Below are 25,629 nucleotides of genomic sequence, written 5' to 3'. Positions count from 1 at the left end.
TCATAGCAGTTGTATAAATACGATCGCACCAGCATACATCGTTTCTCGGAAGTATTTATACGTCGGCGCGAACGTCATGACTGGTCTCTTCTGAAACGTACGCAGTCGGGACCATCGATTATATTTCATTTCTCACAACAACTGATCGTACTGGATGGCATTAGCTACGGTTCGTGGCACACTGGTCGACGCGGACTGCGGTAGTTCATATCACACTCACCGTTGAGCTACACCCACGCTCCACAAGTCAGCATCCTGCGAGGCTGAATTTACAATAAAAAGAAACAGTAAGGCAGCTCACGAACTGACAATTTCATGGTATCTTCACTTCGTTTCCACCACCAACAAAAGCACTTCGTCCCTCCACAGCGTCGGATAGTGAAAACAGCGATTTCTCCTCTAACTGGTTGCCACGTTTGCGTTCCGTTTGCGTACATGGCATTGACCAGTACCCAAGTGACAGTTAATGGAGTATAGAGATGACCACCCACAATTTCCACGCGACGAAGGCGAACATGCCATGTCAGTTCATTAGTGCCAGTCACTGCAAATCATTAGCAAAACTGCAGTCGACCCAACACTCTGCAAGAACACATCTTACCTGCAGCCTCAGCAACACCCCTCGTGCAACATCAAAGCTGACTCAACTTCTGCAGTCAACAAACGAAGCACGGACACATTAGTTTCATCCAAACGGGCACAATAATATTCGGTGGTCTTCGCGTTACCAAAGACTGCATAACTGTTCACGGCAATAGAAGCAGTCGTTGGACACCTTAGCAGTCTCTTAATGCCGCCATTTGCCATAGTCCCATTCATAGTCTAATCAGTAACTAAGTCTAACTAGGCGAAGATCGAGAACGACAGATATTGATGTAGGGATTTATGTCAATTACAATAAGGAATAGAAAAAGAAGGAACCGCGCAACACGACATGGCAAATAATTACTATCTAGTTTAGGTTATCTTGGCCCTGAAGGTGAGGGTGAGGCCTTAAATTACTGAGCAGCGGCAGCTTGTGCATAAGACCTCCCCTTCTGCGGAAGTTCACTGGTGAGGAAGCTCGCACGAGTGATATATTCCCATGGTTCATCAGATTCCGTGTCATCCGTGTCATCGTCCAAGGCGATGACAGCACGGACAGGTGGAATGACTTCGAAATCCAACTCTGTTGTTTAACGCCGTCAGCGCCATATTGATACACACCGAGTCAAGCAGTGTCAGGGGTACTTACTCTTCCCCTTCTTCTGAGGGCGTGGGACAGAAATAAGGTCGGCCAGCGTTAGTTCGGTGAAAGGGCCCACATTGCTCTGGAGAGGCACAGTGGCGGGTTCAAGAGGTACACAGGACGGTTTGCTCCACGGCGAAGCGTCGGGTTGGTCACCATCCCAGATCTCCATGCTGTACTTGCGGGCCACCGCGGGCTTCCCGCCGTGCCCGCCCGAAGATGTCGACGACGACACCTTGAACCCCAACGCTCGCAGTACGGCTGCCTTCTCCTTCCGCCCCTTGGCCTGGGCGTGCTCCTCTCGCTCCTTGGCACGACGACGAGCACGCTCATGGGCGCGCACGTCCTTGGCGACGCCTTCCGTGACGAGGCGAACACTCAGCGTGTCATTGGAGGAGGGCCTGGACGACAGGGTAGTGGAAGATGTGGCAGTAGACATCAAGTCTGAGACAAGAAACAAAGCTGTGACTCGCCGGTTATATAGCACAGGTGGCGTGGCGTCCGACACCACCCGTAAGCGATCAAAGGTAGCCCAAAGTGTGCGTCACAGCTCGCTGGACGCCAATCAGGAGTAGGGCCAGTCAAGAGATAGTCATTTTCAGCCACGTTCGTGGGCGGAGTCAGACTGTCAGCGATACACCAGAACACTAGTACTGGGGCAAGGCGATCCTTGTCATTGCACGTGACCCCCCTTATCACGTTCGACTTCAAATCAAGGAGATTCGGCAAACTGATAACCCATTGTTGCTCGATCTAAAAAAACGATAATGACATTTTCTCGCAAATAGCATATAATGAGCACAACATCAATGCAACCGTCTAAAATGAATCGTACAAAGCCACCCGCACACCGTCTAGTTTTGCTCCAACAAGAAGCTCATCGTAACCAGCTTCCTCGCGAAATCTTTTACTTTTTGTGCAAAGCAGGCGCGTTGAGACCCTCAGCGAGACCTTTCCCACCTGCGTATGTCGCACCGCTGCCCGAGATCTCCTCTCTGCAAAATAACATGTTAAGCAATAGACCAGTGCAGAGTCAGCAACACTTACTCGATGCGCAACAAGGCATTGTATTTTGCGACGCGCTCGCTTCGTGCGGGCGCACCAGTCTTGATCTGGCCAGTACCAAGGGCAACGACGAGGTCTGCGATGATAGTGTTCTCGGTCTCACCACTGCGGTGAGAAACCATGACACCCCAACCATCGGACTGGGCGAGCTGCGCACTACAAAGGAGATTTAGAACACACGTATTTACCAAAAATTTAACCACTACATACGCCTGGATTGACTCCGAAATAGTACCGATTTGGTTGATCTGCGTGCAGGTTCCATTAGATGAATTCACAACCATACCTCGGGAATCAAACCTTCAGGAGCAAGCCGTTGCAAGCCTTCTTCTCGATGGCCGTCTTGATACGCAAGGGGTTAGTGACAGTTAAGTCATCACCCACTATTTGCACGGAGCTGTGCTTCGTGAAGTGAACCCATGCTTCCCAGTCATCCTGATCGAATGGGTCTTCGACGGAAACGATAGGGTATTTGTTGCAGTAAGAGATATAAAGCTCAGCGAGCTCGGTCCCAGAGATGTAATTCTGAGGATCCGATTTGGGATTCTTGAAATCCAAATCGTACTTGCCATCCTTGTAGAACTCCGACGAGGCGACATCAAGAGCAATCTTTATTTTTCCCTCATATCCAGCCTTCTTAATGGCCTCCGAGAGCAGTTCGAGGGCTTCCTCAGCGCCGGACACGTTAGGGGCGAAACCACCCTCATCACCAACGTTGACGGCTAAAACAATGAGTCGTTGAATTTTCAGGAGGCACTGTCGGACCTACCATCGATGCCGTACTTGGCGCTGATGACCTTCTTCAGGGTGTGATACGTCTCCGTCCCGATCTTCATTGCTTCCGTGAAAGAGGAAGCACCGGTGGGCAGGAGCATGAACTCCTGGAAAGCAAGCTTGTTACCAGCGTGTGAGCCACCGTTGATGACGTTGAAAGCCGGGCAGGGCAAGACATAAGGGGGTTTCACGCCGGCGAGCTCAGCAAGGTGTTGGTAGACGGGCACACCCTTTTCTGCAGCGCCGGCCTCGACAACGGCGATGGACACACCAAGGATGGCATTAGCACCGAGTTTGCCCTTGTTTGGGGTGCCGTCGAGTTTGATAAGGAAATCATCGATCTCCTTCTGCTGGGTGACCTTGAGGCCTGACTTGACGAGTTCAGGGCCGAGGATATCGTTGACGTTTGAAACGGCCTTGGAGACACCTGGAAAATCGTCGAATGGTTAGCACGCGCGTCTACTGTATCGGCGACGGACACATACCCTTTCCGACGTAGTTGGCCTTATCGCCATCACGAAGTTCGACGGCTTCGTGAACACCAGTGGACGCGCCAGAAGGCACGGCAGCGCGGAATCGACCTGGTAGGTGTGAATAAACCGGCCGATCTCTTAATGCGATGCGCACCTCGTTCTGTATAGAGATCAACCTCTACGGTTGGGTTTCCGCGGGAATCGAAGATCTACGGAGAGTGACGACGATGAACGAGGTCGCACTGAGGATTCTATTGAGCTTACCTGGCGGGCATGGACTTTGGTGACAGACATGATGGAGGACGGTGGATGTGCGGTGGAGCTGGTCCGCAATCTTTTTTATCAGGTAGCGTGGGAAACTGTCTGATAATCTTTGTTGAACCCCCTGACTAGTGCGGAAACGGATAGAATCAGGTGCGGCAATAGTCGGGCAGTTGGCCATAGATCCTAAGAGTAAGTATCACGACATCTGTCGACTGGCCGTACAAGCCATGGCAGCAACGAATGCTCGTCATCCGTGTCATCACCCAAAGGTGTTTCCTTAAAGAAAGTTAAAGGAGACAATTTTGATCGCGATGCAAAGCAAGCCGCACACGTGAAAACGCTCTCAGTCGGGGAAGGCCTGTTCGCGACCGAGATGGGAAGATAATCCAGGCCACCGAATTTTAGAAGGGAAAACGAAACGAAATCCGGCCGTGTGTAGCCTGATCACAGGTGGTTCGGTACGTCTGTTTCTCTCCCCTATACAATCAAACTCCAACGGAAGCTGGGGAACACGAGAGTCATCTCCCACTCGGCCCTAGATCACTTTAGAGTGAGTTTATCCACTAAAAAAAGATGATCCATATTCTGTTCTTTTGCATCGGAATAAACTACCTTCGACACTGTTTGATGGCGCGGCTCATTCCAACTTCCCCAAGGTATGTTTTCTGGAGCCTGCGTTCTCTGTCTTTTCTTTCATTCTATGTCAGGACGTGGAAAGTCGTGTACGACTCTCGACCTGCTCTTCCTCTGTCGTGCAACCTGATACCACTATGGACAGTGTCTCCTCGGACAACCATACTGCTCAGTCAGTGGCACAGCCTCACCCTGATAGTGTCCAAATGGGGTTCATGCCCTCGCGATGATCTGAATCAAACGCGTTTCAGGATCGCGTGTGGAACCTCCCGTTACCTCCGTCGGCCTGTCGTCTTCGTGACGGCAGAAAGAGGCGCGTAAAGTCCCGCGCAAGTCATTGACACGCAGTGATTCTCGTGTCTCTCCCGCCCCTGATACATCCTATGCTTCCTTTATCCCTGGAGTGTTCAATTGTCTTCCATTCACTCGAGCTCTTGCAACGCTCGTCAGCCCGTCTTTGCAGGGTTGCTGATCTTTGCAGGGCGGCGAACTCTATGTTACCAGTGAGATTTCGCACTACAACAGGTTCCCTTTCCGAAATGGATTGGCGTCTATCATCGATCAGTAGGAGGAGCGTGACTCGTCTCAACTTTTACGTATGTCACTACTCCACCCGTCCCAGCAACACATAAGAACCCGAGGAATCAGTGTAGGCTGCCGTTCACGCATCAATGATACCCCTCATCATCTACGACATCCCTTCCAAACTTGATGGGACCTATTGGTCTGACAATATCACGAAGTCGAGGTAAGTGGATTTGCGATTCGTTCCCACACACCCAGGCATGACTTGGTCCATAGGTTTGTCCTTGGCTACAAGGGCCTTCCCTTCCAGGTCGAGTGGGTGGAACTTCCAGATATCGCTCCGAGAATGAAAGAGATAGGGGCAAGACCAAACAAGCTCGCGGACGGCGAAGAAATGTACACCTTACTTGTTCTCAGTGATCCCAACACCGGTGCACTGGTTACCGATTCCTGGGAGATTGCTGAGTATCTCGAGAAGACATACCCTGAGAAGCCCATCTTCTCTAACAAGAGCAAAGGTCTCATATACGCCTTCGGCAATGCGGTCATCAGCCTAATACTGCCCGCCGCTAAATTCCCCATCTTCCGCGCAAGCCAGATCCTGAACGAGCGCAGCGCAGAATATTACATCACCACGAGGCAGGTAATGTTTAAGGTGAAGATCTCCGAATTTTCTCCCGAGGGGCCGGCACGGGACGAGCACTGGGCTATTATTGAGCGGGCGTTCAACACCTACAAGGAGTGGTATGACGAGGAGGTGGGAACGTGGCTGATGGGCGACGTCTTTTCTTATGCAGACATCTTCACTGGTTCTATCCTCTCTTGGTTGAAGAGGGTATTGCACGACGACGAATGGGAGAAAATCGTGAGCTGGCACGATGGGAAGTGGGGAAAGTTACTTGCCGACGTGGAGAAGGAATGCAAAAAGGTTTAATTGAGCAAGGAGTCGATGTGCGCGAGACAAGCTTGCGTGGTACATATGTATGATTCGATGTAGAACGGAAGGAAAAATGAATTAGTACTCGAATAAGAACGCCCTGAGCTTCCCCTTTACCTCTCGTAAAATTTATTATTTTCTCATCTCTGTCACGAACAGGATCGGAATTTTCGCGAGAGCGACTTGCTTCACATTGTAATTTATTCTCCTTCGACTTTCTCTGAAGAAACACTTGTGGATGGCTTGGACAATGCTCTTTGCTTCTTCACTACCGCCGTGGACTGATGGTTGTGTGACCAGCCAAACTCTTGTGTACGCGAAGCTTTACCATATTTCAAACACATGTATGTCCCTCACGACATACGAGGTGGGTCAAACGAGAAACGAAGTGCTGCTACTCTCTACTGATACCAGCTGGGTACCGCAGTACCTAGTGTGGGTGATAACGAACAGGTGTTCCTTCCCTATCGAAACGCAGTACTGATACACTCGCACAATCGGACTGTTCGCCCAACCTCGGACTTGACTAGGACCAAAGGTTGTCCCCAGCACTTGTGAACACAACGTAGTTCGTGGTCGGACGGGCGTAGTTCACCGGTGTTCCATCGACGGTGCGCTCCTGAATTCCCACTAACACCGATCACGGGGGCGATGCTTGGTACATAGTAATTGCCTTGACAAACGTGTCGTGTTCGTCAGCTGCTGACGAAACGCGAAACGCACACACACGACACCGCATGACTAGTACACTGGCATTCAAGAAATACATAAGAACCGAAGGAGTCCGCCCCAGGTCACCGTTCGAACACCAATGATACCTCTGATCCTCTACGAAATCCCGTCCAACCTTGAAGGGAATTATTGGTCTCCCAATCCCGCGAAGCCGAGGTAAGTAGATCTATCATTCGTTCCCTCCGATTCAGGCATAACTTGGTCTATAGGTTCGTCCTAGGTTACAAGGGTCTTCCCTTTCAGCTCGAATGGGTGGAATACGCAGATATCCCTTCGAGAATGAAAGAGATCGGGGCAAGACAAAACAAGCTCCCGGACGGTAGAGAGTTGTACACCCTACCTGTTCTTAGCGATCCCAACACTGGCGCACTGGTTACCGATTCATGGAAGATCGCTGAGTATCTTGAGGAGACATACCCCGAGAAGCCCATATTCTCCAACAAGAGCAAAGGTCTCATTCTCGCCTTCGACACTGCGGCTTCTAACCTATGGAAGGCCGCCATCACATTCCCTCTCCTCCGTTCGTCCGAGATCTTGAATGAACGCAACGCGAAGTTCTTCATCGCCGCGAGAGAGGCGGGACTTAAAGCGAAATTCTCCGAATTTTCTCCGGAGGGACCAAAACGCGACGAGCACTGGGCTATTTTTGAGTGTGCAATGGAGACCTGCAAGGAGTGGTACGACAGCTTAGAGGGAAAGTGGCTGATGGGGGACGTCTTTTCCTATGCAGACATCCTCATTGCATCTCGCCTTTTTTGGTTCAAGAGGGTGCTGCACGACGATGAATGGGAGAAAATTGCGAGCTGGCACGATGGGAGGTGGGTAACGTTACTTGCTGATGTAGAGAGAGAGTGCAATGTGGTTTAGCAAAGGGGTTTAGCGAGTACTCGAGTATGTAAGATTTGATAATCAAACCATCCCAGGTAATGCAAACCAGCTAAAGCTAGAATCGGACAGACAGGAGAGTGTGCTTCGAAGAACGAAGAAGGCGGTAGAAGAGGAAGACGGGTGGACGACATGATCTCCTCAACCTTTTTTCGACATCCGGGCAACGATGAGAATTAGTCTAGCTTTCCATATTTATCAAACATGCCAAAGTGTGTCGATCTATAGGCTCGAGTCGAAGTGATCAGAAGCCGAGATGCATTGGCCGCGATGTACCACGAGGTTCCATGAAAACTTTCAGCTGGCTGTCGCCCAGTGGCAAGTTGGAGTTTCCAGGGATCACTAGTATGATCGTATTCTGCACTGCGATCCGGCCGCACACAGACAAGGTTCTGTTTCTGATATTCCCTTTCCAAGAGCCCGAGATTAATAAAAATCGACCACTTGATTTTCGTCGAAGAAATGTTGTCGGATGACAACGAACGAAGCTCGGACCGCGGACGACTGCCCTTCCGGTCGACGGAGTGTGCGCGCAGAACTGAAAAAATGGGTTACGAAAAAATCCTATCTTCCTGGTGGTCAAAGAAGCAACTCGTTGCTGCAATACCAGCGGAGTTCCGCAATGTTCCGAGCGACAAAAAGTTGATGACCATCCCCAGGGAAATGCGTGGTGATGACGCGGAATACTAATGTCACTGCCCCGCAATTGGGACCGCATTGCGCAGCTGTCGCATCAGCTGCTGACTCTGATGTGACGTAGTAAGACTCCACTCGTTTCAGCAACACAAAAGAACTGGAAGCGTCTGTTCCAAGTTGACATCCACGCACCAATGATGCCTCTCATCCTCTACGACATCTCCTCCAAGCTCGAAGGGAATCATTGGTCTCCCAATCCCGCGAAGCCGAGGCAAGTGGGTCTATCATTTGTTCCCTCTGACTCAGGCATAACCTGATCTTATAGGTTTGTCCTGGGCTACAAAAGTCTTCCGTTCCGGGTCGAATGGGTGGAGTACCCAGATATTGCTCCGAGAATGAAAGAAATCGGGGCAAGACAAAACAAGCTTGTGGACAGAGACATGTACACTCTACCTGTTCTCAGCGATCCCAACACCGGTGCACTGGTTACTGATTCGTTGGAGATTGCCGAGTATCTTGAGAAGACATACCCGCAGAAGCCCATCTTCCCAAACAAGAGCAGAGGTCTCATTCGTGCCTTCGACACTGCGGTCATCAGCCTACTGCGGCCCGGTGTTAAATTACCTATCGTTCGTACAAGCGAGATCCTGGACGAGCGTAGCGCGGAATACTACATCACCACAAGGGAGGCAACATTTAAAGAGAAATTTACCGAATTTTCTCCAGAGGGACCAAAACGCGACGAGAACTGGGCTATTCTTGAGCGGATGTTCAACGCTAGTCAGGAGTGGTACGACAAGGAAGTGGGAAAGTGGCTGATGGGCGACGTCTTTTCCTACGCAGACATTATCATTGCGGCTGTCCTCTTTTGGTTCAAGAGGGTTTTGCACGACGATGAATGGGAGAAAATTGCGAGCTGGCACGATGGAAGGTGGGCAAAGTTGCTTGTTGATGTGGAGAAAGAATGCAATGGTGCTTAGAGAGGATCGCGGCCCAAGCTTGCACTGGTGTATGATTGTACCTGATTTCGGACGAGGTGAACGTTGACAACAATGAAATTCTGGTACACGACTACCAGTATAGATGTACGAAGGAAAGCACCAAAGGTGGACGATGTTCTAGCGTTTTTCATCCTGCAGAAAAGCATCTAATCGACTCAGGGTGCTCTGAGGGTGCGAAAACGAAAATTAGATAGTAAAACCAAGGCTGCGGCGACTGCAGCCCGGATGAATTGCGAAGCGAGAGGTACTTCAGCCGATCGAACAGAGAAAATCGCGACAAGCATAAGAAACGCGAGACGAACACGAAGAGGAATGAGAGGCGGGTGGGCCAGGTGACCAAAAAACTGAGCTGAGCTAGCGAAACAGACGAAAGACAGGTCAGGAGAGTAAGAAACGGTAGCTACGGGAAACGGCCCACCTAGTGAGATGACGGGAACAGGTCAGGAGGGGCGAAGCGATCCCTGTAACCGCCATCACCAAGGCTGTAGGAGAAACTCCGCCTGCGGGGGGGCGGAGCTGCAGAGACAGGTGATATGGCGATTCTGATGACGCGTAGGCAAAGCCACCGGCGGCTGGGAGCTTCGGCCGCATGTGGCGTGGGTAAAGACCTCGTAGTGGCGGCCGCACCCACTAGTCGATCAGTCTCATATAAATTTAAACCCAACGATACCGCACTTCCCATGCTGAGTCTATTTGAGAGAGCAGGGCTTTCGCCGAATGAACAGGAATGAGAGTCGAAGAACAGCTTCTCCTACGTGGACGGACAGGAGAGTGAATCCGAAGTCTGTAGAAACCCCAACCATACGGACAATGTCATCACGGCGTAGCTTTGACCGAAGGTGGACCTCTGGAAGGATACGCTAAATAGCAACAGAATTCAGGTCAGCTTCAGGGGGGTCCCGATCAACCTCCATGCACAAATGCATAACACCGCACAGAATATCAGATGCAAATCTGCCATCGTCACCCCTTGTGTGATGTCCGCGTTCAAGAAGCATACGCCTCGGTCCATTTGCATGGAGTGTTGTTGTCTGAAGTGCCATAGGCGCACTCCCACAATTCTTCCCCAACCATTTTTGTCCGCCCCCATACAGCCTCACGGGATCTCGGACCGCGTTGATTTTCGGGCTGCATGGATGTAGGATAGACGCCGATCAGGACTGCGCTATGCAGTCATCACCAATCATGACACAGCATGATTCCAGTTGTTTCAGAATCACATAAGAACCAGACATACCAGTTCTAAGTTGACATCCACGCACCAATGATACCCCTCATCCTTTACGACTTCCCCTCCAAGCTCGAAGGGAATCATTGGTCTCCTAGTACTACAAAGCCAAGGCAAGTGGATCCATCATTTGTTCCTATCCACTGAGGTATAACATGGTCTTATAGGTTCGCCCTGGGCTACAAGAATCTTCCGTTCCGGGTAGAATGGGTGGAGTACCCAGATCTCGCTCCGAGAATGAAGGAGATCGGAGCCAAACCAAGCAAGCGACTGGATGGCACAGAAAAGTATACCCTACCTGTTCTAAGTGACCCGAACACCGGTGCGCTGGTCACCGATTCTTTGGAGATTGCCGAGTACCTTGAGAAGACATACCTTGATAAACCCATATTCTCCAACAAGAGCAAAGGCCTCATTCGCGCTTTCGACAGCGTAGTCATCAACCTACTGCGGGCCGCCTTCAAATTTCCTATCGTTCGCACAAGCGAGATCTTGAACGCGCGCAGTGCGGAATACTACATCGCCACAAGGGAGATAATGTTTGAAGAAAAATTTACCGAACTCTCTGCAGAAGGGCTAAAACGCGAGGAGCACTGGACTAATCTTGAGCGGATGTTCAACACTAGTCAGGAATGGTACGACAAGGAAGAGGGAAAGTGGTTGATGGGAGACGTCTTTTCCTACGCAGACATTATCGTTGCAGCTATCCTCTTTTGGCTCAAGAGGGTATTGCACGACAATGAGTGGGAGAAAATTGCGAGCTGGCATGATGGAAAGTGGGCCAAGCTGCTTGTTGATGTGGAGAAAGAATGTAATGGTGTTTAGCAGGGAGCACGAGCCAGTATATGTATGACCTGATTTCGGACTAGATGAACGTTAACCGTAATGGATTCCGGTACACGACTACAAGTATGGATGTATAAAGGAGAGCACCGAAGATGAACAATATGTTCCAGCGTTTGTCGACATGCCGTGTCCTGCGGAAAAGCGTCAATACGACACTTCCTATGCTGGGTCTATCTTGAGAGAGCAGGACTTTCGTCACTGGCACTGTCATCGACGGTCGGGGGTGTTCTACGTCGCGCAGCGTGGCATTCTCCCTTGGTAAAAGAAAAAGAGAAAGAAGAAGGAAAAAGCGATATTTATATCTCCGGCACGAATTTCCCACGCCTGTAGATTCGAAGTCCTGTTTCCGTCGCGTCTTTCCGTGTCTCATGTACAGAATACTAGCTGGACAAGGTGAGATGGCAACTTTGCTACCAGAAACACGACCGCTCATTTGCCTCTAGCGACACCGCGTTCCGTGGCATCGACGGCGCGTGTGCAGCTACATACATCCGCCGTCTGCTTGGCACAACGCAAAAAAGTCAAGGAGTCAAAGTCTGCTGTACGGGAAGAACGTAAACGGGTCAAGGATGCTGCACGTCTACACGCCGTCCTTGGTATACCACGTGGAGGTCAGGACAAGTGGCCCCAGTGCGATCTTGCAAAAGCTGTTATAACACAAGACAAGCTCCACTCCGAGGATGCTCACGAACTCCTCGAATTCCCCGAAGGAGCGGTTAATATTCCCTCTACTCTCAACTATGGCGTCTCTGGAGACAACAAGAAGATGTTGTTCGAGGTCTTGCCAGTTCTTTCCGCGGAGAGGGGGCGAGTCCACTTTAACGCGGATACAGTGCGAGAGACGGAAGAAGCTATGAAGCATGAAGTTGCGAAGGCGAACATGTTTGCGAAACTTGTTAGCCTACGTAATGCAAATGCAAAGGGAATCGCGTACGAAAACCGGAGAAGATGCATAGAACTGTTCTCCACCCCCGAGACTCCCAATGATACTGGTCTCCCGGAGGTGCAAGGTATGGTTTGGCAGTTCACAACATTTCATTTTTCATTGTTCATCTCGATCACTTTAGCCGCTATCCTGACACTGAAAATACGCAATTTGTGGGCGCATTTGCTCAAGTTCCGTATGGATATCGACAATCGCAGAGCGTTGCGGCGCATGGTTCACCAACGAGCCAAGGTACTGAAGTATTTGAAACAGAAGGACCTGGATCGTTATGAGGCAGTCCTCCCTCGACTGGGCCTTGAGCCAGGAAGCGTTGAGGGCGAACTTGTAGTTTAAGTGCATTCACAATAACAATACATGTTCCTTTTCATGGACTGCTATGTTAAAGTACATATCCGGATCTGAGGCACAGACAACAGAGAACATTGTCCCAGCAACAATTACGAGAACGCAGGCAGTACGGTAGTGAAGCCAGAATAAACAAAAGTGCGCAGACAAATGCGTGAAAGTGCAATTAGAGCCAGAGCTGAAATCGTAATTTCTCTTGAAAGATAGGGAAGATCACCCTTAAAGGAAGAACGGGTAATCGTCGTACTCGTCAAACTCGTCGTGGAAGTCACCACAGGCGTCACATAGCCACCCATAGCTATCGTAGCTATCGTAGCTATCATCTGACATATAGCCATCAGGGAAAGCTACAACTGAAGACCTTTCCATCGTTAAGGCAATCTTGAGATTGGGTGTGTATGGGTTTCGACGCCCTTGCGGGGCCTCGTAATCTCGATAGTAGTCCTGATTTTCCTGGGGTTCATCCACCCCGTGCCTGCAGAGCGTTTTAGGTCAGGTGAAATGACAAATGACTCGACGACATACGCAGCGGACAGATGACTCTTCACCTTGGAGAGTATCAAACAATCCTTCTCTTCGGGAAGATCCATGCAGTGAGCACAGAGCCATGTGTTGTCCTCGTTGGTACTATGTAATTCTGTCCCGAGGACGGCCGACATGAACGTTGCAATCAAGGAGGGCTCCGGAGAAGGCAAGTTAACATCTAGGCTCTCAATGTCCTTCGCAAGGTTTTCATCGAGGAGTTGCCACTTCACCCCGCTGGCATCGCGGTTGTGGTTTTGAACGGAGTGAATGAACTAGTAACGATGTAAATGTGGGGTCAGGTCAAGTGGGCAGATAAACCTACCGCTGCGCGCCAACCAAACACGGAAGCTCTACACGAATCCTTGACTACGGGGTCCCACTTAGGACAGCTGAGACAGGCCAGCTTCGAGTCCAATGTGTCCATCTCGGCCGTTGTGGTGGTAAGTGGATCTCGATCACATGCAACGATGATGTTAGAGGCGACTGCTTCAGCTTGTCCGTCGATTCGGAGAGGTGCACACGTCCACTGCGTACGCACATGCCGGTGGTACCACCTGAGTTCACTGATCGGCTCTGAGGCTGTGATCGGACTCTCTTGTGCCCATCCCTTAGTTAAACAATGGTGACCCATGACCTTCGGATAGAAGAGCGGAATGGCCGACGCAGAGTGCTTTGATGGAGAATCCTGGAAAGGATCGCCGTAGGTCATCCACGAATCAGTAGCGCAATGGTCACAGCGGAACACCGTGGTGGCGAGCGAAAGAACTTTGACAAGCTCTGCTTTATCTGGCAGAGGGGGTTCGACAGCTTTTGCTTTGCCTTTCCCTTTCACATCAGTTGACGACGAAGCACTAGCCTTGGCTTCGCCGTTTGTTTGTTTCTCCACCAAGGCATCAGCAGTCCGTTGGTGTTTTGAGTACAATGCATCTTTAAACTTGTCGATGAAACTGTTGTGAGTGCGGATACGCCACTGAGCAATTAGTTCCCCCAACCGGGAAACCACGTCCGCAAAGCTAGCTTCCGTTACCGCTGTTTCCGTCGGGAGGTCTATGATGGCGGACACTTCAGGGAACGTACAAAAGTCCATTGGTTCGGGCATAATATCTGTAAATGGTAGTTGCTCCTGCTTATATGTGCGAAGAATTGAGATGGCAAGCTGCTTGCGGGAAAACACCAATGCTTTGCGCTCGCGCTGAAGACGGCGAGCTCTTAGGTCCTCCATATGCTTGATCATTTCTAGCCTGATATTGCTCCATACTAAAACAAGGTTCAGGGAACCGCTCGGAGGCGCAAAAATGAGCCTACGTACTGCGGGACGTCAGGCGAGTGGGCTGTTTCACCAGCCTGTGATTACCAAGGTCATCGTACGGAGGGATCTGCTCTATTTCGGGATCCCCAACCAAGTTTGGTCAGTTCCTCGATGATTCTAAGGAGCAGGATTCAAAACCTGAAGCGGAAATAACGCAGTACTAAACCTACGCTTGTTTCCTTGCACCCCTCAAGTTTTCCAACTCCACAGATCGAGCACTCGCCTGCCTAAGGGCCCATGCATCCAACAATACGCCATGCTGAGGACAGAGCATTAGAGGGCACTACAAGTCTTGCGGAACAAACGACTACCTTGTTCATTTCGAGAACACGGGCCTTACACTCTTCAACGAACTTCTCACGTTCTTGAGGGTCTGTTAGAGAAACCCTCCTCCGATGGAATTCCTCCAAATCCTTCCTGTAGTAGCACTGACGTCCTCGCTCTGACGTGACCATGCCCAATTAACGTGATGAACTACTTGGAATCGTGTTCATGTACTCACTGCCCAGCTTACTAGGCACTGCCGCGTATGGCGACCCTGGACCGTAAGCGTAATTCTCTTCGACCATACTGGACGAAGATGAGGAAGTTTCGAATAGCTGACAAGTGGTGTAACCTACCAAACTTTCGTACATTTCATACAAATACGTCGAGCGAGACACCAGTCCACAGAACGGGTGTTAGGGGCCAGGCATTCCTAGATATCAAACTGAGAATTGTAAAAAGATCAAGAAAGGCTAGGGCTCACATGGCAATGGGTGTCGAAAACAAGGTTGGCAAATTGAGGCTCGCTCATGAAGGGTGGGCAGTCTGGGAGGTCCGGCAGGTTATTGCGAGCGGCAATCCAAATACAGCGAGCAGACCGGTCCATGAGGACGCGCCTAAACTGCTTTGTAGTCCGGGCAAGGCGAAGTACGTCCAAGGGGTTTAGGTGCCCAAAGATCTGCACAACAGTTCAACTAAGTTCCGGTCGGGTAAGGGCAGATTCAGGGGCGCACCTCGAAGAGTATATCCATGGGCATTTCCATGAAGGCCCGCCAACCTTCCCCGCCAGTGGGCCCCTGCGAGGTTTCTTCTTCTTGGATGCCACATCCTCGACATCCTCCTCATATTGCTCGGATTCAGGAGCGGCAATACGCCTTTTCTTCGCCTGCCGGGTAGACGTCCGGCGTTCAGTGAGAGGCCCTGAAGAAACAGAGCCGCCACCCCCGCTCTGGCCTGCACCACCCATCTTACTTATTTCTGTATCGTGCAAAGGGGGTCAGTACTGAATGCTCAAGGGCGCACAATGCGCGAGGGCGTAAATAGTACTGGGAGGGAAAAAGAAGGGGCCTCCAGCCAGGCCCTTTCAGCTTGCCACCCGGCAATTGCCGTCAACGCTGATGGGGCTATCACGTGATAAGCGTGCCATACACGCTGTTATAAGGTGCAGAGGCGAGGCTTGCAACAATCTTCATCAACGTGCATGATGGCGATGACGTCGAACAGTATCCAAGACATTCTGGCCGACACCTTGAGCTCAGATGCAAACAGGCGAATGTCAGCTGAGCTGAACCTTTCTGAAGTTCTTCAGCACCAAGGCTCGTCCGAAGTCATCCATAAACCATGCCTTCTTTGATCTCATGTCGATCTGACGCGTTTAATAGAAGCTGGTTTCGCCCTTTCGCAACTGGCATTGGTACAGAATGTGGATGTGTCCATCCGACAGATAAGTGACTCGTATCTCTCTGTTTCACGCGTCTTACCTGCGCGAAGCACTCCGCGGGCAGTCGTCCTAAGAAAGTACGTGACCGAGCGATGGTCACCGTATTTTCCGTCGTTCAAGGGAAACTCTCCGTCCGTAGAGGTACCCATTACTTGCGTTGTCTATGACTTTTATTCACGTTCTTTTTCAGGTAAAATGTCAAATCCGCCACGCAGTTTTTCAGGGACTCTCAGACCCAAATCGCAAAATAAGATCACTAAGTGCAAGTGGTGATAGCATACATAGAGCGGTTTTTAGAGGTTGACTTTGGCATACCCAGGCCCGTACACTGTCGTCAATTGCCAGTTGTGACTGGCCAGATGAATACCCCGATCTCCTGAGTTCTCTAATTCAGCTTATCTCTTCTAATTCTCCGGATGCTGTCCATGGATCCATGCAAGTGCTCACTGAATTCATAAAATCTGACCTAACAGAAGATCAAATATTGCCCGTTCTCCGCCAACTCCTGCCAGTGCTTTTGGCGATTCTTGGCGCCCCAGAAGTGAGTTCCTCCGTAACGAGCTCCTGCCTTATCCTGACAACTACCCCGACAATTAGCAACATATGCCCCTGACCCGAGCGCGAGCGGTCTCTGTCTTCCGCCAATGTGTTACTGCCCTTTACATGGTCAAAGGTCAGCATCCCGAGGCGGTGAAGGAAGCTACCTCAATCCATTCTGCCCGTGTGGTTGGATGCCTTCAGAGTGCTTTTAAATCTCGATCCTGCTCAAGAACTTTCTAACCAGGAGAATTGGGACGGGCTGTCTGTCAGAATACAAGTCTTCAAGGTTTGTGGAAATTTACTGGAACTCGGGCTTGCTCACGAAAGGTGGCGTGTTGCAGACTCTTGGCACGATCCATACTTCGTTCCAGCGCGCAATGGTCGCTTACCTACCAGATTACCTGAATGCTGCGCTCCACCATCTGCAAGTAATATACGTCACTTATAACCGCTGTTATATCACCGCGTCAGAAAATGCCCCTGGATCATCGGAAGACGAAGCCGTAGAACTTCCGCACCTGATTTGCCCGATATTTGATTTCCTTTCAAATGTAGCCCGAGGAGGAAAGGCCAGAGAGTGGCTATTGACACAAACACAAAACCCTAGGCGCTGTAGTCGCGGCAATCTTCCAGTATACGCAAATGACTGCTGAGGATGTCAGTAACTAATCACAATATTCACTTCCGGACTCTTACACCTTCCCAGGAGGAGATGTGGGCGGCAAATGCAAATGCTTTCGTTGCACAGGAAGAAGACGAAATTCAGACGTATGGCGTCCGACCTGCTGGCTTCGAATTGCTTTACGTGCGGGCGCACTATTCCTACCTTATGACTTGATTGACGTGCAGATCATTAACAGACCCTGTTGGATCGCTCGGCAGCGCAAGTGTGCACTATTTTGCAAGAGCAGCTTCAGCGAACCATCACGAATTCCCACCTCGCCCGTGATGGCGAGGCAATTGACTGGTAGCCTACGAAACCTCTATTGTGCGTATTTCGGTATTGAGATTTCCTACAGGTGGAAAGCTTTAGAAGCTGCACTCGCAGTCATTGGGTCCCATGCCGAAGACATACTAGAATGCATCGATGACGAGGTTGAATCAGGTCGTACAAAACCTATAGATATTGAAGACCTCCTTGCAAACCTTATCCCATCCATCCTTACCCAAACTCGCAAGTTGTCTTTTCTTTTTCTGTTAACACGATTGATGAAGTGTTCCATCAGAATTCCCATTCTTGCAAGGCAGAGCCTTCGTCTTTGCTAGCCAGTTTGCCAAACTTTTGCCGTTGCAAATAGCCGGTCAGTACCTGGAGGCAGCAACACAGGTCCTGGAATCGAATGTTGCCGGAATCCCCGTTAAAGTATCCGCTGTCAAAGCAATCCACAAGTGAGGAATTCAACCAATTTCGCATGCCTTTACACTTAGATCGTTCAGTTTCTGTGAAGGCGCAGAAGATTCTGCTGTAAGACCGTTCGCACCGCGGATAACCCAAGACCTTGGGCCATTCCTTCTCGTCACCACGGAAGATACGCTATCTCTTGTCCTCGAAGCGATGTCGGTAGTTTTGGACGTTGACAAGGGCTCATGGCTATCCCAGGATCTTGCCAATTCGCTTGTCATCGCTGTACTAGAAGTTTGGGCCAAAAATAATAAAGGTGAGCTATCGACGGACATTTTGTGGTCAGTAATAACATTAAAAATATGATCAGACCCTATTTTCCTCTCGATCTTCACAGAGATATTGGAATCCCTCGCTGCTTCTCGTGCTAACGGGGTGTACGAGACCGTGGTTAAACAGGCTTTGCCCACACTGTGTACTGCGATTGCAAACGCTAAGCCCGATGAACCTTGGATTGCCGGATCAGCTATCGACCTGGTTTCTAGTCTCGTCCGCGGAGGGCCGGAGGGTGGACTCGGGGAGGGCTTCTTTGCCCACCTTGCACCTAGTCTGTTCAATTGCCTGGAACATGCAGAAGACCGGGATGTGTTACAGGTATGTACGTTACCAAGGGAGTGCGAACTTTTTGCCCTGATTGTCCTTCTAGAACGGTATTGTCTGCATCACCTTGATTGTCCGCAAGGACTGTTCGCAAATCCTCTCTTGGTCCGACTCCAATTCTCAGCCTGGATTGGATCACATACTCAAGCTCGTTGCGAAGCTCCTGCAAAATGAAGACGAATCTGGTGGCCTAGTAATTGGTGATCTTATCACCCACCTCCTGCGTCGTGTTGGAGAGTCGGTCCTTCCAGTGCTCCCCGAACTCCTGCGCGCAATGGCCCAAAGAATGTTGACCGCAAAGACTGCTACATTCTTGCAAAGCCTCGTCATTCCCTTCGCTTTCTTGGTCTGCAATCAAGCTGATACATTAATCTCTCTCTTGGAATCGACGCGGGTGCAAGACAGAAGCGCACTCGACATAGTTATCCACACGTGGTGCGAGAACGCGGAGACTTTCCAGGGCTTCTGGCCTACGCGCATCAGTACCATTGCACTTTCCCGGCTGTATGCGTCTGCTCGACCTAGCCTTCGGAGCCTGAAGGTCAAGGGAGACATCATCGTCAAACCTGAAACTAAGAATGGTGAGTCTACTTGTTTGACTACTTCCTCTGTATCCATTCTTCGTTTAACGGGGGTTGTGTTCGCTGGCACAGTGATCATGACCCGGTCGAAGACCAAGACAAGTACGCATCGTTCTTCCGCTTTTCTTGTGGCTTGCGTGGTGTGGGTTATGGTCGTGATGGGATACTGATTATGATTGTACCTAGTCCCCCATGAGTTCACGTCAATACCGTTCCCAGTCAAGGTACTTAAACTGCTTGTGCGTGAACTACGCTCCGATGGCGAACCAGCCACCATTCCTGGTGAAGGCTTTGAGGTTGACTCGGACGACGGGGTGAGTCCTCGAAATTATGGCTCGCTTTGGGCGCGCCGGTCTTACTATTCTGATCTACAGGACGAAGAATGGACAGAAGAAGAGCAGCAGCATCAAGGTTTCAAAGAAGACGAGTTTGCATTTCTATCGGAGATGCTCGGCCCTAGAGGTGCCAACTTTGATAATGACGATATTCTGTACGAAAGTGACGATGAGGATCTCAAGAACGATCCCGTATCCCAGATCAATATGAAGGTTCATACGCCTAACACGCTGATCCTGAGTAGTTAACTAACAAATCAACAGGAACACTTGATAGGATTTTTCAAGGAATGTGCGGCGATGAATACCAATAACTTTGCAGCGAACGTCGACCAGTTGTCTGCAGAGGAAATTTTGGTTATCCAGCAAGTCGTAGGGAAGTAGTTTGGAATGCTGTGACATTGATGGAGGGCGCTTGTGCGTCGAGTCATCCCAGTAGCTACTCTCCCATTCTTCAATGCCGTCTTGTGGAATCATTGTACAAGTGTACTACATAGCCGCTATGATGACGATGGGTATGATACAAAAAATACAAATGCAAAAAGTGGACGAAGGGCAAGGTTCATTACACCCCTTCTTTGCCCAAATCCCACTCTCTTACGCTACCCCGCTTATTGTACTCGATGTTCATAATGCCGTCGCCACTACCAGCCTCGCCAGGCTTCCTCTTTTTTAGCTGTTCCGGTTTTATCTCGCGCGATGGGAATCCGAGTTTCTCTAGCCGTTTCTTCTCTTCTTTGTCCTGTCGACGCTGCCGCAGAAATTCGAGCATCGCATCCCAGCCAGCGTAGTCTGTGTCATCTATGAGTCCGGTCTTCGGAACTGACGGAATGGCGAGTGAGGAAACATCGAGACGGGGATCATAAGAATCTTCAAAATATTTATCCATTTTGGACGGAAGAGCTGTTGGCGGAAGTGGAGGGGGTGAAACAGATGGTGAACGGACGGACGTAGAGGCGGACGGAAGCCCGCGTTTTCGACGTGGAGGCGGGGATGGTTGTGGAGGTGGCAATGGCGATGATGATGGATCAGGAACGAAACAATTAGTCGGCTCTATCTCCTTATGCTTGCCTTTGGCTTTTCGGCGAGCATCCATGAAGTGGCTGTCGGATGGAGTCTCGGATGACGAGGGTAGAAACGCCGTGTTTCCTTGTGTTGAATCTGAAGGAACCTCGCCGTTACTGAGAGGCACTTGCGGTGGAAGCTTTGGTGATGGACTTTGAGCGCGTATCGAAGAAGTTTTGCTATCCAAAAGTGCTGGAGAACTGGCGGGTGAAGGCGAACGTGAGTGACTTGATTTCTGCCGTCGCTGACGACGATGCTCGCGTTCCCTGTCATCATGGTGTCTATGTTTCCTGCTATTCTCTTCGCTGCGGTGGGAGCCCTCATCTCTCGAGTCCCTGTCTCTTGACGGGGTATGTCGCCGTCTCTTCTTACGTCTCCGATCCTTGTCACGCTCACCGGAAGGGGAGCGGGAGCGATGTCGGCGCCTCCGAGGCCCCTCGTCCCGACCGTGCTCATCCATCCCGTCATTCTCATCGTCATCTCTCCGTCTTCGGCTCCGCCGTCCCTCAACCCTTTCGCGCCTATATTCATCCTCGGAATCGTCGTCTTCGCGTCGGCGCCGTCGACGCCGCTCGTGGCGGCCGCGCGCATGCTCATCCTCGGACTCCCCAACGTCCTGCTTCCTCCAGTCAGAACTCCAGTCCTTTATGCTACGCCTCTCCTTGTCCTTTCTCCCATCCCATCCCCAACTATTTGAATCTCTTCGCCCACTCCGTCGTCTCGAACGCTCAGCCGCAGCAGCCTCCTCTGCACGAGCCCTTCTCTCCCGTCTCTCTTCCTCCTCTCTTGCACGTTTGATCTCCTGAGCAGCGAGGGCTTGTTCACGAAGTATAGTCTTGTTGTGGTCATCAGTACGTCGGATTATAGAAGAGAGAAACCGCTTGTTAGCACGTGGAGCATTCGCGTCTGGCCTAAGTGAAATATTCAATACGGACTCGCACAGAACTAGAGGGTGAATGAATGGGACATACCCAGTAGGGAGATACGCCTCCACACCCAATTTTGTGTAACTCTCTGCTTTTTGTTTGGCCTCCTTGAGAATGAGTTCTGCGACGTGCCTATCGAGGTCTTCGTCTGGCACGGACGCCGGTACTGACGCGCCCATCGAGGCACGAACCAAGTTCGAGACTACAGACGAGAGCGACGACTTGGACATCGTCTGGAATAATATTGCTGTGCACTTGGGTGCGAGGGCTGCTGCTGGGATTTATTACTTTGCTGCTGTTTGCATTCAGTGGCACGGCCATGCTCAGAGTACTCTTGATGTACTCGACACCTGCGACCATCGGAAAACGAGAGCGCCAGCCGAAGACTGCTGTAAGAGGTCTCTTATCACCTCCAGAACTGTCCCGAACAAAAGTATGAAAATTGAAGTAGGGCGGGTGAAAGAAGCGTCGCAAATTACAATTACAGCTCTTTGAACATACCGAGGCTTGTAGACATCCTATTTAAGTCATGTTGGCATACGGTGCGCACACAGCTTTCTGATGCATCACATCTACATCTGAAGCACCATGTGCACCCACCAGATCCAACAGTCGTGTTCGCGACTTTATTTAATCCAAAACGTACTGTGATATCTAGGACCGGGTCCAGTGCGGTCACCGTTCATTTAACCCCAAAAGTCCTTCAGGCATCATTTCCAAAGCACGCTTAGTGACGCTGAAATTGTGTGGAGCGATCCTTGCGGAGGATGAGTGTATACTTGAATAGCTGGCCCACACTTCAGTGGAGTCCTTGCTGGAACAATTACGGTAATGACGTTGAACGCTGAACGCTGAACGCTGAACTGCGGCAAAAGAAGCCCCGTCCGGCGACCCTGCGACCCCCTTGAACTTGCGAGATTACCTTGTCGAACAATGGCCATATGTCGAACAATAACAATATGCCACTTTCGATTCTCCGCGGGGTCATCGTTAGTGCAAACTGGACTCTGTTGGACTCCGATAAGCTGGCCAAAATTCGACCGAAAATTAAGTCGCTGTGCAACACGAGGTACAACACACCTCAGACTGCTGTATGTTTTTCCTGAACTTAGGTGTTTTTGGTTGCATGACACATAACAGCAGATGACAGTGGCCTGGTTCCAACTCTCAGGTGCCTGGAACGTGCACGTACCTTGATCCGGGGGGTATATCTACATATACATACTCAGTTGGGACGGAAGGTGCAAGTCTTGACGCGGCGATATTGAGTAATGGGTGGGCCAGCCTGCTTATCTACGCGCCATTACGAAATGGACATCCGTTGGGAAATCGCTTGGTAAAGTTGCGCTGTGGGAACTGGCATGACACGGTTTACTGTCCCATATGCAGTGCAACCATGGTTGGATGAGGGCTCGACAATCGCCGTGTAAATACGCACATCTTTCCATCCTTTCCCAGATGGTAGCCAGTGTCGTAATTACACCTGTTTCACGTGTTTTCATTAAGCCTTACAGACGCCGACCAGCTTCACCAGACATTACTTGCAAGTCAAGGGTACTAACGTACGCAAATGAATCGCCGAAGCTCACCTGCGGCCAGGTACAGCGATGCAGGGAATTCTTATAAACTCGTTGTAGGGTAACTGGTTACAACCCTTACTTGGTGGGCAGTGCGGTTGAGCGTCACTGCCTCAACCTAATGCCGCGGTTGTTCACGGTCATTACGGCGCTTCGGGTTCTGTGGTTATGCTGACTCGAGGTGTTGGAGTACTTGCGCCATGCGATACCTGCTGGAAATGTAAGTCTATCTCATCCCACTGACTAGAACAATGAGATCCACCGGGACAGATCCGGCTTGGAGGTGACAATATCCAGACTCACTGCCCGTACATGTGGAAACGCGACCGCCGGGTTGGATCTCTCACCACCCCTGGACTGACCGAACGGGCAATACATGCCCGTTCCAACGGAAACGAGTAGGCTTTTGTTATTCAGAAAAGGGATATACAAACTCGAAGGGCCGACGTCGTCATCCGAACCATTAGGATGGTCTCCTGGCCAAGTTAGGGCTTCCACCTTCGGCGCTCCGTATGACATTACATTCGGAAATTGGCAATTATCTGCACTTGGAATCGTATAAATACCGCCCACCCTGCTTGGAGAGGAGGTATTGCGTCCACAAACGTTGCCAGCTAGGTCCTGTCTGCAGGTCTTGCCCGTTCTCCTCCTTGCCTGCGACTTTCGTCGTCGTCGCTCCTCACGATGAACGTCGGACTCCCTAACTTGGCACGTTTTCGGTTTGTCCAAGTCTCCCAAGGTGCTCAATGCCCACCATATTTGCTTTGCTCTTACACTAACGCATAATTTTGCTCAGGCGGTACCCGAAGAGGTTTCCTTTGATTTCGCAGTGGCGGTCTCTCCACGTGGCTTCCGCATGGCTCCTACTGCTTTACCTCGTGTTCCCATATCGAGTATACCCCTGGAAATTGTCCTCTGTATTCTCCAGCTGGCTCATTTGAACGACAATCACGAACCGGATACTCAACTCCTTGCATCTTTCTCCCTCACCTGTAGGTCATGGTCATTCCATGCCCAGAAGCTTTTGTTTAGGCGGGTCCGACTGCACTCAGAGGTGGCATATGAATCGTTTGTTTTTGCCGTTGATCGGTCTACAATGCGAGGTGTCGCGCTCGGTGATGCCGTTCAGCAGTTACACGTTGTCTTGGACGACAATCAGCCTTCTCCACTTGAGCGGGCCTCTTTTGCACGTGCCATCACCTTGTGCCCAAACCTCTACGGGATCGACCTCTCTGTCTATGGTTTCAATGAACCTGCACGGAATGGTCATGTAACAGAACGCGTTCAACGACCCGCGCCGCCGTTTACGGAACACATCCTTGATCTGATCCGTACAGGACCAGCAATTTCCCACCTGCATTTCAGCAATTGGTCTGATAACGATGATTTGATCGTTCAGCTTCTTGCCGTCTGGCCGTCTTTGAAATCCTTCTCCATCGCCGGAAAGACTCCACACCTCTCTCCAGCGCTCAAGCGTCGGCCCTGTTACCCAGGAACACTCGAGAAGCTCAGAATGAACTGTCAAGTCGAGCCATCCCTCGACTTCCTCGGATGGGTCCTTCATACATCCGCGGAGGCCAAGAGCCTTCGTGGGATAGATCTAGACCGGGAGCCAAGCTTCCACCTCCTGGACTTTCTTGTCGAACATCATGGCGAGGAACTGCACGCGTTGTCTCTCCCCTCGTGTACTACTCACAAGCATGCACATGCCGTCATCCGTTGCCGTGGCCTCCGGGAATTCCGGACGGAAAGAGCATGGACATTACCCACCGTTTTCCAACATTTACCCGAGCATGTCACACATCTTGCATTTGGGATGGATCCATCCACGCCTTTGCAACATATTGTCGAACTCGTGAAGACAAAGGATGAGTTGGAGTCGGTAACTGTGAACGTTTGGCGCGGGGATTGCGAGCGGCAACTAGGGGCCTTGAAGATGGCTTGCGCCTTCCGAGGAGTTGAACTGCGGATAACGAGAGACATTTGTCTTCACCGCGCGCTGGTGGTGAGTACTGAAGTCGACCCGATCCAGTGGAGAGCGTACTAACTCCACGGCCCTTTTCAGCGCCGTTGACTCAATCACTTTTGACACATAGAATGACCCTAATTTTGACCAGTCGTTCGGGAAACGGACACCACCCTAGTGTTTTTCATACGCCTTTTTTCCCCCAATAGCTGCTTCGCTCGGACACTTGTAGCATCTGACACAGTAGTTATTTATGGCCGCCTAGTCGCGCTTCTCATGTTGTTCACGAAACCTCTAACGATTTCTGCCTATCGTATTTTTATTTTACACGCACCCATTGATCAGGACGCTATCTCACTTCCTGGGACTAAAGATTCAACACATCATGTTATTTGATCTTCTTACTTAGTTCTTTATACATACATACTACGTAGCTGCACCCTCAAACTATATTTAATTACATCCCAGGCCATGTCGATGGAAATACTTTTACATATGTAACACACGAAGTCGAGTCTTGGTGTATATATACCGTCGAAGAGTTTGTTGCTAGTTACCACCAGCTGGATTTGGACAGAAC

The 25,629-nt window shown here is 50.5% G+C and overlaps 11 protein-coding genes across 11 annotated transcripts; 7 read left to right on the top strand and 4 right to left on the bottom strand.

Moving 5' to 3' along the window:
* Positions 1-908: 908 nt before the first annotated feature.
* F5J12DRAFT_544046 (uncharacterized protein) lies at positions 909-1,969 on the bottom strand. The gene is made up of 2 exons (XM_051739985.1): positions 1,235-1,969; positions 909-1,168 (listed from the first exon to the last, which is right to left on the bottom strand). The coding sequence occupies exons 1-2, from the start codon at positions 1,665-1,667 to the stop codon at positions 999-1,001; spliced, it is 603 nt and encodes a 200-aa protein (XP_051601833.1). The 5' UTR covers positions 1,668-1,969; the 3' UTR covers positions 909-998.
* Positions 1,902-3,881, bottom strand: F5J12DRAFT_543770 (Enolase, C-terminal TIM barrel domain-containing protein). Its single transcript, XM_051739983.1, has 8 exons — positions 3,805-3,881; positions 3,695-3,749; positions 3,553-3,648; positions 3,063-3,494; positions 2,594-3,015; positions 2,504-2,541; positions 2,276-2,449; positions 1,902-2,223 (listed from the first exon to the last, which is right to left on the bottom strand). Exons 1-8 carry the CDS (start codon positions 3,832-3,834, stop codon positions 2,136-2,138), a joined length of 1,335 nt encoding a protein of 444 aa, XP_051601832.1. The 5' UTR covers positions 3,835-3,881; the 3' UTR covers positions 1,902-2,135.
* Positions 3,882-4,933: 1,052 nt separating this feature from the next.
* Positions 4,934-6,010, top strand: F5J12DRAFT_544444 (uncharacterized protein). The gene is made up of 2 exons (XM_051739988.1): positions 4,934-5,185; positions 5,239-6,010. Exons 1-2 carry the CDS (start codon positions 5,109-5,111, stop codon positions 5,894-5,896), a joined length of 735 nt encoding a protein of 244 aa, XP_051601831.1. The 5' UTR covers positions 4,934-5,108; the 3' UTR covers positions 5,897-6,010.
* On the top strand, positions 6,011-6,654 carry F5J12DRAFT_819398 (uncharacterized protein). Its single transcript, XM_051745234.1, has 2 exons — positions 6,011-6,510; positions 6,566-6,654. Exon 1 carries the CDS (start codon positions 6,138-6,140, stop codon positions 6,381-6,383), a length of 246 nt encoding a protein of 81 aa, XP_051601830.1. The 5' UTR covers positions 6,011-6,137; the 3' UTR covers positions 6,384-6,510; positions 6,566-6,654.
* F5J12DRAFT_543642 (uncharacterized protein) lies at positions 6,548-9,352 on the top strand. Its single transcript, XM_051739982.1, has 2 exons — positions 6,548-6,787; positions 8,478-9,352. The coding sequence occupies exons 1-2, from the start codon at positions 6,711-6,713 to the stop codon at positions 9,130-9,132; spliced, it is 732 nt and encodes a 243-aa protein (XP_051601829.1). The 5' UTR covers positions 6,548-6,710; the 3' UTR covers positions 9,133-9,352.
* A 1,065-nt stretch (positions 9,353-10,417) lies between these two features.
* F5J12DRAFT_904770 (uncharacterized protein) lies at positions 10,418-11,206 on the top strand (the record flags this gene model as incomplete). Its single annotated transcript, XM_051748574.1, has 2 exons — positions 10,418-10,470; positions 10,549-11,206. 2 exons carry the CDS (start codon positions 10,418-10,420, stop codon positions 11,204-11,206), a joined length of 711 nt encoding a protein of 236 aa, XP_051601828.1.
* A 301-nt stretch (positions 11,207-11,507) lies between these two features.
* On the top strand, positions 11,508-12,511 carry F5J12DRAFT_740138 (S15/NS1 RNA-binding domain-containing protein). Its single transcript, XM_051742014.1, has 3 exons — positions 11,508-11,620; positions 11,671-12,237; positions 12,295-12,511. Exons 1-3 carry the CDS (start codon positions 11,596-11,598, stop codon positions 12,504-12,506), a joined length of 804 nt encoding a protein of 267 aa, XP_051601827.1. The 5' UTR covers positions 11,508-11,595; the 3' UTR covers positions 12,507-12,511.
* F5J12DRAFT_819383 (uncharacterized protein) lies at positions 12,512-15,680 on the bottom strand. The gene is given in 11 exon segments (XM_051745233.1): positions 12,512-12,993; positions 13,044-13,315; positions 13,366-14,300; positions 14,353-14,424; positions 14,444-14,469; positions 14,523-14,611; positions 14,664-14,794; positions 14,819-14,829; positions 14,973-15,049; positions 15,101-15,295; positions 15,395-15,680. The coding sequence occupies 11 exon segments, from the start codon at positions 15,581-15,583 to the stop codon at positions 12,738-12,740; spliced, it is 2,253 nt and encodes a 750-aa protein (XP_051601826.1). The 5' UTR covers positions 15,584-15,680; the 3' UTR covers positions 12,512-12,737.
* A 146-nt stretch (positions 15,681-15,826) lies between these two features.
* Positions 15,827-19,899, top strand: F5J12DRAFT_904778 (armadillo-type protein; the record flags this gene model as incomplete). The annotated part of the gene is made up of 19 exons (XM_051748575.1): positions 15,827-15,943; positions 16,037-16,064; positions 16,122-16,198; positions 16,248-16,346; positions 16,377-16,598; positions 16,655-16,778; positions 16,801-16,858; positions 16,884-17,148; positions 17,304-17,402; positions 17,458-17,564; positions 17,617-17,775; positions 17,813-17,986; positions 18,035-18,255; positions 18,310-18,593; positions 18,682-19,180; positions 19,253-19,282; positions 19,367-19,494; positions 19,555-19,728; positions 19,780-19,899. The coding sequence occupies 19 exons, from the start codon at positions 15,827-15,829 to the stop codon at positions 19,897-19,899; spliced, it is 2,985 nt and encodes a 994-aa protein (XP_051601825.1).
* A 181-nt stretch (positions 19,900-20,080) lies between these two features.
* F5J12DRAFT_904767 (uncharacterized protein) lies at positions 20,081-21,736 on the bottom strand (the record flags this gene model as incomplete). Its single annotated transcript, XM_051748573.1, has 4 exons — positions 20,081-20,586; positions 20,698-20,919; positions 20,953-21,491; positions 21,552-21,736. The coding sequence occupies 4 exons, from the start codon at positions 21,734-21,736 to the stop codon at positions 20,081-20,083; spliced, it is 1,452 nt and encodes a 483-aa protein (XP_051601824.1).
* Positions 21,737-23,764: 2,028 nt separating this feature from the next.
* On the top strand, positions 23,765-25,310 carry F5J12DRAFT_543475 (uncharacterized protein). The gene is made up of 3 exons (XM_051739981.1): positions 23,765-23,822; positions 23,880-25,088; positions 25,149-25,310. Exons 2-3 carry the CDS (start codon positions 23,940-23,942, stop codon positions 25,155-25,157), a joined length of 1,158 nt encoding a protein of 385 aa, XP_051601823.1. The 5' UTR covers positions 23,765-23,822; positions 23,880-23,939; the 3' UTR covers positions 25,158-25,310.
* Positions 25,311-25,629: the final 319 nt, after the last annotated feature.

The sequence above is a fragment of the Pisolithus orientalis genome, assembly GCF_024613125.1.
Source record: "Pisolithus orientalis strain OTSU chromosome Unknown F5J12scaffold_8, whole genome shotgun sequence".
NCBI classification, from domain to species: Eukaryota; Fungi; Basidiomycota; class Agaricomycetes; order Boletales; family Pisolithaceae; genus Pisolithus; species Pisolithus orientalis.
Note: the sequence above shows the minus strand (reverse complement) of the source record. Positions and strands in the feature narration are given on the sequence as shown.